This window comes from Dunckerocampus dactyliophorus, chromosome 7 (genome assembly GCF_027744805.1).
Source record: "Dunckerocampus dactyliophorus isolate RoL2022-P2 chromosome 7, RoL_Ddac_1.1, whole genome shotgun sequence".
In the NCBI taxonomy this organism is placed as follows: Eukaryota; Metazoa; Chordata; class Actinopteri; order Syngnathiformes; family Syngnathidae; genus Dunckerocampus; species Dunckerocampus dactyliophorus.
The window spans coordinates 26,188,850-26,201,085 of NC_072825.1; the positions used below are offsets into that span (position 1 = coordinate 26,188,850).

At 40.6% G+C, this 12,236-nt stretch overlaps 1 protein-coding gene across 1 annotated transcript in view; it reads left to right on the top strand.

The window, feature by feature from the left end:
* Window positions 1-10,379, top strand: part of rorc (RAR-related orphan receptor C) — a 37,100-nt gene extending 26,721 nt beyond the window's left edge. Inside the window, exons 4-13 of the mRNA XM_054781060.1 lie at window positions 153-238; window positions 1,999-2,140; window positions 2,203-2,556; window positions 2,642-2,734; window positions 2,803-2,924; window positions 5,381-5,513; window positions 5,576-5,683; window positions 5,760-5,870; window positions 7,828-7,937; window positions 8,032-10,379. Coding sequence (XP_054637035.1) covers window positions 153-238; window positions 1,999-2,140; window positions 2,203-2,556; window positions 2,642-2,734; window positions 2,803-2,924; window positions 5,381-5,513; window positions 5,576-5,683; window positions 5,760-5,870; window positions 7,828-7,937; window positions 8,032-8,202 — 1,430 coding nt within the window. The 3' untranslated portion in view covers window positions 8,203-10,379. The remainder of the gene's footprint in view (window positions 1-152; window positions 239-1,998; window positions 2,141-2,202; window positions 2,557-2,641; window positions 2,735-2,802; window positions 2,925-5,380; window positions 5,514-5,575; window positions 5,684-5,759; window positions 5,871-7,827; window positions 7,938-8,031) is intronic.
* The last annotated feature ends 1,857 nt before the right edge of the window (window positions 10,380-12,236 follow it).

The following is a 12,236-nucleotide window of genomic DNA, read 5'->3' on the forward strand; positions in this document are numbered from 1 at the left end:
TCTTCCTGCCGTTTTTGCCTGAAATTGAACATTTCCGACTAAACTGAGTTTGTTGTTGAATGTTTCGTTGATTCCGCATATCCGTGACAGTGAGGACAGTGAGCATCTGCTGGACCAAAATCAGCTAACATTTTCTGTCTGTGTTTGTTCAGCCCAGATTGAAGTTATCCCGTGCAAGATCTGCGGTGATAAGTCCTCTGGAGTGCATTATGGAGTCATCACATGCGAGGGCTGCAAGGTGAGACGGCGCACACTTCACTGGACACGCATACACCTCATATGAATTAATGAAGCAATTAAAGCAGATGAGCAAATTAACTTGACACTCAGCAGTGGTCGTCTTTAGGGTTGGGCATTGAGCATCGAGCATCAATGGGAGCCAGATCTACTATTCCGATTCTGCAGGGATCATTCAAATGTTTTTATTTCGATTCCTAGTTTCGATGTCCGCTTCGCAGAAATAGCAGCAAACACTAACGAACAAGAAGCCGGCGAGCACCAGAGAAGAAGAAGCCGATAAAAAGTTTGGCTTAACTGCAAAAAAGAGCGGTCGGCTCAGTGCAGCATTTGCAACACGAAGATATCATGCAAAGGACGGTGCACGACCAACATGACTCATGTTCACACATTCATGGTGTAGAAATACCACAGTACCTCGTCTTTAATGCGCTACGTCGGACTTCCTCTAAGCAATCAGAATCAGGGAAGTCAAACAATAAATGACGTCTGTCTCATGACAATGTAAGCCATAGTATCAGGATGCTAGCTGATGTGGAAGTTGGCTGTAAATAAAGGACGAGAGCTACGGCTACGGCTAGGCAAGTTTATTCATGTGCAGTTTGTCTCTGTTAGCAGCAGTCAAGGGACCTGCTCTACTCACACAACACACTTCCGGCTTTCACAATAAGAGCGCTTATTTTTTTTGTTTACTTGTGTTAACAAAATCCGGATGTCATAAAAAATAGCGTACACCGACACTGAGGCAGCAAACAAAGTATACTGCTTTTCAAAAGTAAACATCTTTTGTGAAAGTGTACTCCTGTAAAAAGAAACTTCATAACATTTATATTCAAGTTGAATGCTTTGATATTTATATACTGGTTGAAAAGAGAAAGAAAGAAATTGATAGTAAAGTTAATAAAAGTTCATATCGTTAAACAATTCATGGAGAAGTTCAGACATTTCATCCAACAAGAACTCCGGTTAGTACCCTCATTTATACTATGCAAAATTTCATGACCGGAATCGAGAATCGTCAGGAACCGTAATTGAAACGAGAAATCGGAACCGGAGTCGGTCAAATTCAAACAATGCCCAATCCCAGCTGTTTTATATTCAGCATCTAGCCACTATAGAAACATGCAAACAAACCAAAGACTTCTCCCCAAGGGAGTCAGAGCTTTTCTTCATGTCACTCACAAACTCACAAACACGAGTGACCTAGTGACACAGAGACCCGCTGAAAAAAAAGCGTCTGAGTGGTTGTAAGCAAGTCAGCAAACAACAGAGGAGGAGTTATGATGCTAATTGGAAGACAATGGTGATCAATGATGCAGTCATTACAGTTTCCATGTGCATGATTGACAGATCAGTGAATTTTGATATTTGTGATTTAAAGCAGTGTTTCCCAACCTTTTTGTCTTGTGTCCCCCCAGAGCCTTTTTGTCATACCATGACTACCCCCTCACTCATACGTGTTGATAATTCTTCAAAAGTAGAATGTGACACAACTGTTCTGATTTTGGCGCAGCTGTGTCACAGGTTATTGTCTCCCTGGGTAAACTAGTTGTAGCGCACACGTTCCTTTTTGTTGTCTGGCTTAACATGAAATGGCTGAGAATATTTATATCATCTTGGAACCTTGTACCCCCTGCAATTTGCACTAGTGGCACGCGTACCGCTGGTTGGGAATCACGGATTTAAAGAACAGAACAGACTTCTTGGCAGCTTTAATATGGTTGTTTTTGTCATTACAATCGTACACCGCTCTCTCCCCAGGGATTTTTCCGTCGCAGCCAGCTACCCACGGTGTCCTACTCCTGCTCCAGACAGAGTAACTGTACCATTGACCGGTCCAGCCGCAACCGCTGCCAACACTGCCGCCTGCAGAAGTGCTTGGCTCAAGGCATGAGCAAAGATGGTGAGGCACCTTGCACTTGAGCTTTTTTTGTGGTTTGAGTTTGAACACTTTGTCCCCTCCAGCTGTTAAGTTTGGACGAATGTCCAAGCGCCAGCGTGACTCTCTCATTGCTGAAGTGGAGCGGCACCGACAGCAGCAGCAGCAGCAGCAGCTCCAGTTGGACGCCCAGTCAGGCTTGTCCTACCCCACCAAGGAGCGCCAAGACTGCTCCTCACAGCTGCTTCAGCCTGTGGCTTCAGCCTACTCCTACAGCGGGGAGTCTGAACTGCTGTCTTTCACTGCTGATGTCCACCCCTACCTTCTGTGCTCCCCCAACCAGCCACAAGTGTCTGATATCATCTACAGGAGCTCCGGTATCTCGCCATCTTCCAGAACTCACATGAGGTTGGACACCAACGGACACGCTGACATAAGAGGTGATGCTCTCTCTCTCCTCTTCTTACACTTTTTTATTGTTTATTGTTTTCATCATCTCAACCCATTCTCTCAACTGCACATCAGGACTGGACTCCAGACCATCGTCACATGACCTGATGGCGATTCATCCCCACAACCAGGCCGACGACCCTCGCGGCCCCTACTCGCGTAATATAGGTGAATTAAAAGGACAGCCAGACGATGTTGTACATGTTGTATTTCTGACTGCTTTCCTATTGGCTCAGATGAGCTGTGTGCCAGCATCGTCCGCTCCAACAAAGACACCTGCCAGTTCCGAGCGGAGGAGCTGCAGGCGCTCAAGTGGAAGGTGTTCAGCAGAGAGGAGGTCCAAGCCTACCAGAGCAAAGTAACTGCACTTTTGTCTTGGGTTTCTGTGACCTCGTTAAGGGCTCTCTAAAACCAAGATGTGGCCTTACAGAGGGGCTTTGGGCTGCGGCTACTGTTCGCTTTGAGGAAGCAAACAGGAAACTGTAAAAACATACTTTTCTGAATTTTCCACTTCTCTTCTGCCTCTTGCAGTGGCTTAAAACTAGAGTGGCATGATGTGAAGTTTAGACCTTCAACGAGGCATACACTTAAATACAAAACCCCATCTTACTAACTTTTTCTACTTAACAACATACCTATACACTGTAGCTAAACAGCTAACTAACATCTACTACGTCACTTGTGTTTGTTGTCCTAGCTAAAAGGGCAAACATACATAACTCCTACCTTTTGTGTGGCAATTGAAAACACAACTACATCCCCCATTTCTCCCTAAAGAGTTTCTACTACTCACCTACATAAATAGCTGACCTCTACCACTTGCTTCACTAACTCATTTCCATCTACCAATCTAACTAAGTAGCACATAAAGGTTAATCAATGCATAACGTCTACGGAGCGTGGCAATCAAAACTTAATGCACGATTCATGTTTCATGGAACTAACTACCTGGCCTACCTGGCTAAGTTCTAATTGCCACACCCTGTATGTTTGCTTGCGTGACACTTTGGTTATTCTACCGTTTTGTGCATTAGTTGCAGCTTCAGGTTCTTATTTTGTATTTACTTCCACAACACCACAAGCCCAATCGTGACACTAATACTTATATATTACTTAAATAATACACAATATCAATGTCAATACAAACCCCTTTCCATCCATCTTTTATGCCGCTTATCCTCACTAGGGTCGCAGGTATGCTGGAGCCTATCCCAGCTGACTTCGGACGACAGGCGGGGTACACCCTGGACTGGTCTCCAGCCAATGGCAGGGCACATATAGACAAACAACCATTCACACTCACATTCATACCTATGGACAATTTAGAGTCGGCAATTAACCTAACATGCATGTTTTTGGAATGTAGGAGGAAACCGGGAGTACCCGGCGAAAACCCACGCACACACGGGGAGAACATGCAAACTCCACGATTCGAACCCAGATCTTCCCAATCTCCTGACTGTGTGGCCAACATGCTAACCACTAGGCCACCGTGCGGTCCTAGCTTATGTACCTAACCTCTAGCTAGTAACTAACTTTTTCATAACCAACAAACATCTACCACTAAGTACCTACGTACTTATTCTCCTCTAAACCTACATAACGTCTACCTGACTAACTTGTTCATAACTAACGTACGTCTACTATTAACTATTGTGCCAACTATGTGCCAACCTAAATTCTATCTATGTAACTAAGTACAGTTTCATAACTATCAAATGTCTACTACTTACCTACCTACTAACTTTTATTATGCACCTTCCTAACTAGCGTTTTGATAACTAACGAACGTCTGCTACTCACACTCCTGATCCAAATTTTAAGGGACAGTTCACATTTTTTGACATGATGTTGAATGACATCACCATCAGCAGTGTAGTACATCAGAGGTTGATGGTCCGGATGGCTTCCAACATTACTGGCATGACAAGGAGATCCCACCTGAGATTTTTTCTACACAGCACAGTAGAGGGGGTGCCATCATGATCTGGGCTGCTTTTTCTTGCAATGGAACAATGGAGGTTCAGGTTGTGCAGGGGCGTCAAATGGCATCAAATGGCAGCTGGTTATGTGGAGATGTTGCAGGGGGGCATCCCTCATGACTGAAGGCCCTCGTCTGTGTGGTAATGACTGCAACACTGCAGTTCACAATGCCCACCTGACAGAGGACTTCTTCCAGAGGTGTAAGCTCACTCTTTTGGACCATCCCACGTGTTCTCTTGACCTAAATCCAATTGAGAACATTTGTGGATAGATGGCAAGGGAAGTTTACAAAAATGAACATCAGTTCCAGACAGTGGATGCGCTCCGTGAAGCCATCTTCACCACCTGGAGCAACATTCCCACTAGCCTCCTGGAAACACTGGCATCAAGCATGCACAAACCAATTTTTGAAGTGATTAGAAAGAATGGCACCGATACTCATTACTGTCTCCTTTTTTTTTAACATTTTGAACACATATTTTGGGGGGTTTCTGTTTTTTTGAGGTGTGGTCTTAAACTTTTGATCTGCCTATGTCACTGTAGCGGTTGTCTGCAATTAAATTCTTACAAATTTTTTTTGTCTCACTCCCATTTCTTCTTTTTGCATGTTGAAGCTCCACCTAGAACCTCCTTAGTATCCAACAGTGCAAAATGTAGATTTTTGCAATTTTTCAACAGGTCTTAACATTTTGATCAGGAGTGTATCTACCCAGTTTTTACCGTGTACCTACCTAACTTCTATGTAACTAGCTTTTACTTCAAATGTGTCGATTCCTGCTTTTCTATGTTGGTAAGACATAATGGTGGTAAAGACGATTCTCCTTCCCTCAGTCAGTGGATGAGATGTGGCAACACTGTGCGGTTCGTCTGACTGATGCGGTGCAGTATGTGGTGGAGTTTGCAAAACACATCCCTGGTTTCCGTCTGCTCAGTCAGAACGACCAGATCGCCCTTCTTAAGACAGGTGAGGTCACCTTGCGTAGACTCAAATGATGAATCACACTCAATCTGACGCTTTTGCCTCAGGTTCTATGGAGGTGGTTCTGGTGAGGATGAGTCGCTCCTTCAACACCGAGAACAACACCGTCTTCTTTGACGGCAAATTTGCTGGAACTGAAGTCTTCAAGTCTTTGGGTGAGGATGCTTCTACTCCAATGTGCTCTTGGAAGCATCCTTCCGCTTCACCGTGGCGTCACTTCTTCTCTTGCAGCGTGCAGCGATTTGATCGCGGCCGTGTTCGACTTTGCACACAGCTTGTGCGCTTTGAAGCTCACCGAGCACCAGGTGGCTCTCTTCAGCGCTCTGGTCTTGATCAATGCAGGTAGGACACTTTATTAGGTACACATGCACAATCAAATCAGGAAAAATATCTTAATGCTTCATTTTGATTGACACTGTCAAGAGAGGTATTCATTAAACAATATGTTTATTACTGTGGAATCACTAAGGATCACAGCTGTATACTGTACATTATTTTTTTAATAGCTTTTTTTACTGGATTTTGCCAGATTTTTAAAGCATACAAAATTATTAAATTAAGACTGACATTTTTTGGATGCAATTATGTACCCTATTGTATGTCATCCACAACAAGTTGCACAGGTACAATAACAGACTGACTGTTTTACGTATTAAATATTATTAGAGATGTCTGATAATATCGGTCAACCGATCTTGGCATGAAAATGTAATATTGGTCAATGTCGGGTTTTTTTCGCTATAATGACGACCGATATAGCCCTTTAAGCGCCACAAGCATCATTGCTGTTGCCATAACAGTCAACACGCAGCATATACTTGAGGGGATGCTTTGCTTAACCGTGTTCGGGGTGGCAGGAACATGGTGGGTTGTCTAAACACAGCTAATGGTGAGCGGGGTAGCTCATAGGCATATATATGTAGATGCCACGTCGAGCACTGAGCCGTACGTCAACATGTCTGCCGTATTGGATGTGGCAAGAGTTGGCGCGGAGAAGATGCCTCATTCATGTGCTGCAAATAACATTTCATAGGTAAGACTTAACAACTGCATGATTAAAGACTGCATGATTTGGCCATTATAACATCGTTTTGAGAGCATAATTTGCTGATGTTGTGGAAAACACTGTATTGCCGCGCAAAATTGATTCATTCATATGTCTATGGGGTAGCGGGAATGTAAAAAAAACAAAAAACACGGAAATAGCGTCAGGCAGACACGGTAGTTTGATTACGCGTGATGTTGTTTACAGCCACCTCAAGAAGCTAACAGATATGTTTTAATTCCACGACAGGAGATAAGTGATATTACACATATTGATATCAGTATAGGTTGATATCGGAATCGGAAATTGAGAGTTGGACAATATCGTCATATCGGATATTGGCAAAAAAGCCAGTATCGGACATCCCTAATTATATTATTATTATTATATTATTGTCATTATTTATTTAATTGAATGTAATTGATAATTTTCACATTTCATTTGTTATAAATGTATTATTTAATTTAAGATTTTTTATTTTTGTAGAATGAAAAATTATTTTTTATATTTCTTGTGCTGGATTTTGTTCGATTTTTGAAGGCTTACGTAATGTTGCTTAATGTGCAAAATGCTACAATTAATACAGACATTGTTTGGATGCAATTATGTACCCCACCCTATGTCATCCACAGCAAGTTGCATAGCAACAGCCTGACTCTTTTACTCATTCATTATTATTATAATAAGTATTATTTTAATTTATTGTTAATGTTTTTATTCAATATATTCTTATCATCTATGATTGTAGAACGCATTATTTTGTTTTTATATTGAAGGTCTACTTTATCGAATTATAATGCATTCAGTCCATAACAAATTGCAGAGGTACAATACAGCCTGACTTTTTTATTATTGTTTTTTTTAAAACTTCATTGATAATTACATTTTTATTTACTATAAATGTGTTATTATTATCTATTTTAATCTCAGGTTCATTTTTGTCATAATTATAAATCCATACAATCACTATTTGGATCCATAATATCAAGTTGAGGCTGCACAGTAATAATATTGATTAATTATAAATGATTATTCATTTATTATTAACTCATTATTTAAGTTCTTATTTTGAATCTACAGTAGGTATTATTTCATTATTATTTATTTTTCTCACTGGTTCAATCTCAGGTTCATTGTTGTCACGGGTTGCCCTCTAGTGGTTGTTGGTAGACATTGTAAGACTGATTGATTGAGTGAAGAGGCACTAACTGACGAGTGTGAGTGTGTTAAAAAGGCAAGGATGTCTCTGTGCAGATCGTCCGTGTCTGGAGGACAGAGGCAGGGTGCAGAGAGTGCAAAGAAGTGTGGAATTAGGTCTGACACACATTCTACACAGAGACAACCGGGACAGCCTAATGCATAAGGTACATCATAAGAGCACTGTATGTACACTCCAGGCTTGTGATTGGTTTAAAACATGCACCCCAATTCTGTATATCATTGTATCTTTTTGTGCAGCTGTACCAGAGGATGTCCGTGTTGCGTTCACTGTGCAGTCTGCACATGGAGAAGTTGCACTGGTTCAGTCAGCGCTACCCGCTTACCGCTCACACGCTCTTCCCTCCTCTCTACAAGGAGCTGTTTGCTTCTGAGGCAGAGCTGCTGCTGCTGCCTGAGGCCACACACTGACGATACCCAAGAAACTCACACATTTGGACACACATTCACTCAATGGTACACTTACACGTTTAAATAAGACCAAATGCTCGATTTAGCAGTATGTTTATGCAATAAATCATACCGAGAGATGCTTCTGATATTGTCACCCTCTCATGTTGCTATGGCCTCCTTATACAGTACCTCTGGCCAAAATCTCAATTAAACGCGCAAGCAATCAATAGTTTCGGTTTCGGTTATGTTTTGGGGTGTAACGAATAATTCAGTACATCTATTCATCGATTTATATTCCTACAATTCAACTACATCGATCTGGGCTCTCAAGTTTCCATTCAGGGCGACATATATATCGAAAAAAGAATTTAAGCGCGGTAGGCATTATATAGATGTAATTTTTTAGCACTTTTAATGATAAAGACGTTAAACGTTACAGTCTGCCTGTCGGTGACGTCATTGTCTGGCGTGTATGTGGTGGTCATGGGAGTTGTATTCACCTGTGAAATACAGTTGATTCGCTTCTTCTAATTTTGGTCAGGTCAGCTGATTCACTTCATTCGGTATTCATATTTAACTCATCGGTCCGTATTCGAAACTCCATTTAAGTCACATTTCTGGGGACGATATGCAAAGTAAGGTCGTTTTGTACGCATCTGGATGGTAGTTTACGGTCCAGTAGCAGTGACGCTTAATGACGTCGTCATCCAATACGGCGTGTCCACGTCAAAACACATACAGTATGTTACAATGTTACAAATACAATCCCCATATTTTAGCGATAAAAAACACTGTGCGTGCGCGCTCGATTAGGAGAGTCCGTGGGGACGTCCTTAAAAATGCACTTTTTCATGGATCGGAGCTTCAGGACAAGATAAGAGGCATGTGTTATGTTGGTGGTGTAGAAACAAGCAAGCCTAGTAAGTCTTCATAAACTTTAATCACGAGCTCTGTCATCGCATTCCTCCTGCACACGTATCCTCTACCTGTTGCTCTTATTAGCGGTATAACAGTGCCCTCTACTGGTCAAGCTTATAGTATTACTTCAAGGCATAGCATAATGTATCTGCTCGAAATATGTTAATTTTGCCCCGGAATTACTGTGTACATGCAATTTGTAGTGTGGCGTGGAAACGAATACAGCGTGCTGCTGCAGCATTTATGACACTTGATTTTTTTTCCCTGGACTTTTTGATTGTCAAAAAAATGTAAGTGGCTACTCTGTTGACTTTTAAAACAAATGTCACAGCCTAAGTTATGATATATTTTGTAGTACGGTTGTACTTGCCAAGGTACAGCTTTTGTCTTGACTCAATGTTAAAGCAATGGGAACCAACGGCACTATTTCCCCGTATGAAATTTGCTTTAACTTCTTTAATACTTGCGGTAGAGAAGTGAATGAGGTATCAAATTAAAGTTCAAGTCAGACAGAATCAATCACAGACTTAAAAATTTTGTAACATTCCTAACGTATGTGCGCTGCGAAACTTCTGTCAGCGTATTCTTGCTAGTTGCTGCACCGTAAGCCCCTGCTTCCATTGGCCCCGTACAGGTGAGAGTTTCACACAATTGAGGATATCATACCACATTCATTTGCATAGTGTCCCTCATTGGGTGCAAAGTGCAGGTTTGGATTCCACTATTTAAAGTAAATAATTCATCATGGCAAGCTATACCACTCTCTGTTCATCCTGATTTTGTGTTGCATTTTTAACTCATTTTTTGTACTCATTGATCATTTATTCTGAAGTATGTCAGCATTATTAATCATTTATACCCGATTCCCTTACAAAAAAACAACGGGAATCTAGGAAACATCACCTGCACCATCCAGTATCCAGGTATTTATTTCACAGTCACACTGGTTGAATTTTTGGCTCAAAAGTTACTGAATCGATTTAAAGTGAATGAATCGTTTCGGATAGTATCGTTCTAAATGAACCATTGTCGACCTCGAATCGTATCGGCAATCACGAATCGTGACACAAATCGAATCATTATTGAAATGAATCGTTACACCCCTGTTATGCTGACAACTGATTATGTCGACGTCAATCAGCCAGGCATTAACGGTACACTGTACATACATAATACATAATACAAAGCTTTTTTATTGGATCTCATTGGTTTGTGTGGTTGCGGTTGGTGAGCTCTCACGCACACACACACACACACACACACACACACATACAGCATATTCACACACGCATACATTTTTTGACTGAATCTATTTTTGTAATTTGGGGAAATAGTAAGGAAAGTAGCCATAGGTGATGTCGGCTGAGCTTATAAGAACATATCATTCAGAGAAGTCAGTATTTTCATATCTTGATACTATTTTTAAACATTCCAGAGAAGCTTGATTTTTGTTGTTGTTGTTGTTGTTAATGCTATTTCTGAATATTTCTCTGTATGTGTGAGATAGCTTGCAGTATGACAGGATCGTGTCCAGTTCCAACCTGGTTTTTATGACTGTAGGGCCCGAACACTGCCACTGAGTTTAGGCTATGAAGAAAAAAATGATGCTGAAAAAGGTTTGACTGGAAAATAACATGACAGTGGAACCTCGGTTAGCGTGTTTTTTTGGTTAACGTTGTGAAAAACACAATTTTGACTCGGTTTGCGTGCATTCTGCGGTTAGCGTACAATATGGCACGCGTCTTGTGTTATGAATACACTGCGTGAGTCCATCTGTATTTTTAATTTTATTTCTTTTTTAATCAGAAAACGTGTTAGCATCCTATTAGCTAGTGAATAAAATGGCAACTGGAACCTGGAAGTTACATCGTCTGTCTATGATGTCATCAGCGGTTGAATTCTAAATGCATATAAATGATGAATGAAAGGGATAAAGTGCCATTTAAGGTTAATTTTACCTTCATTGAAGACTACTGTTCCCAAAGACACGATGTGGCAGCAAGACACCACACGGACACCATCTTCCTGTTTTGCCATGACTTATTTCTTGAATTTCTCACCTTCTTCATCAAAATTGCAGCTTTGTTTGGCTCCATTTTGGGGTACAGTGAGGTGAGAAACACTTGAATTCAAGAAACAACTGAAAACAGGAAGGTGGTGGTGGTTGATCTCGCTGCAACCTCGTGTCTTTGGGGACAATCACATCAAGAATCACATCTTCAATGAAGGTAAAAGTAACTTTAAATCTTCTTATCCCTTTTATTCATCATTTATGTGTATTTATATGCGTTTCCAATTGTTTTGTGAATGTCAAAGTATAATTTAAAAACTATAAACAAAGTGGTTTGGGTTAACATTTTTGGCTTTCTGAAACGGATTAATTGGATTTACATTATTTCTTATGGGAAAAATTTATTGGGTTAGTGTCCGTTTCGGTTAGAGTCAGACCTGGAACGAATGAATGACACTAACCAAGGTTCCACTGTACAAAAATACAATAAATGAGGGGAGGGGCTAGGAGCGCTTTGAGGAGGGAGGAGATTTCCCTGTGTTGTCTCCCACTCGACGGCAAAACACTGCCATTAAGTTGAAAGTACAAAAAAAATCTACCTGTAATTAAAAGACAAAGACACTGAAAAAAATAAAAGCAGTGTCACTGAAAAAACGATGGGAACTGAAGACTGACACTGAAAAAAAATTGTTTTTAATGCTTATGTTTCATACGGCACAACAGAGTATAAGGGCCACATTGAAAAAAGAAAACAATCTGAGATTTCGAAAATAAAGTTTATGACTTACGAGAAAAAAGTCGTACATTTACAAGAATAAAGTCGTAATCTTACCAGAATAAAGTCGTAAATTTACAAGAAAAAAAGTCGTAACATTACGAATTTATTGTCATAAATTTACAACTTTATTCTCGTAATATTAAGACTTTTTGTCTTGTAAATTTACGACCTTATTGTCGTAAATTCCCGACCTTTTTTCTCGTAAATTTACGCCTTTATTCTGTTAAGATTACGACTTTATTGTCATAATATTATGACTTTCTTTCTTGTAAGTGTATGCCTTTTTTTCTCATAAATTTACGACTTTATTCTCGTAACATTACGACTTTATTGTCATAAATTTAC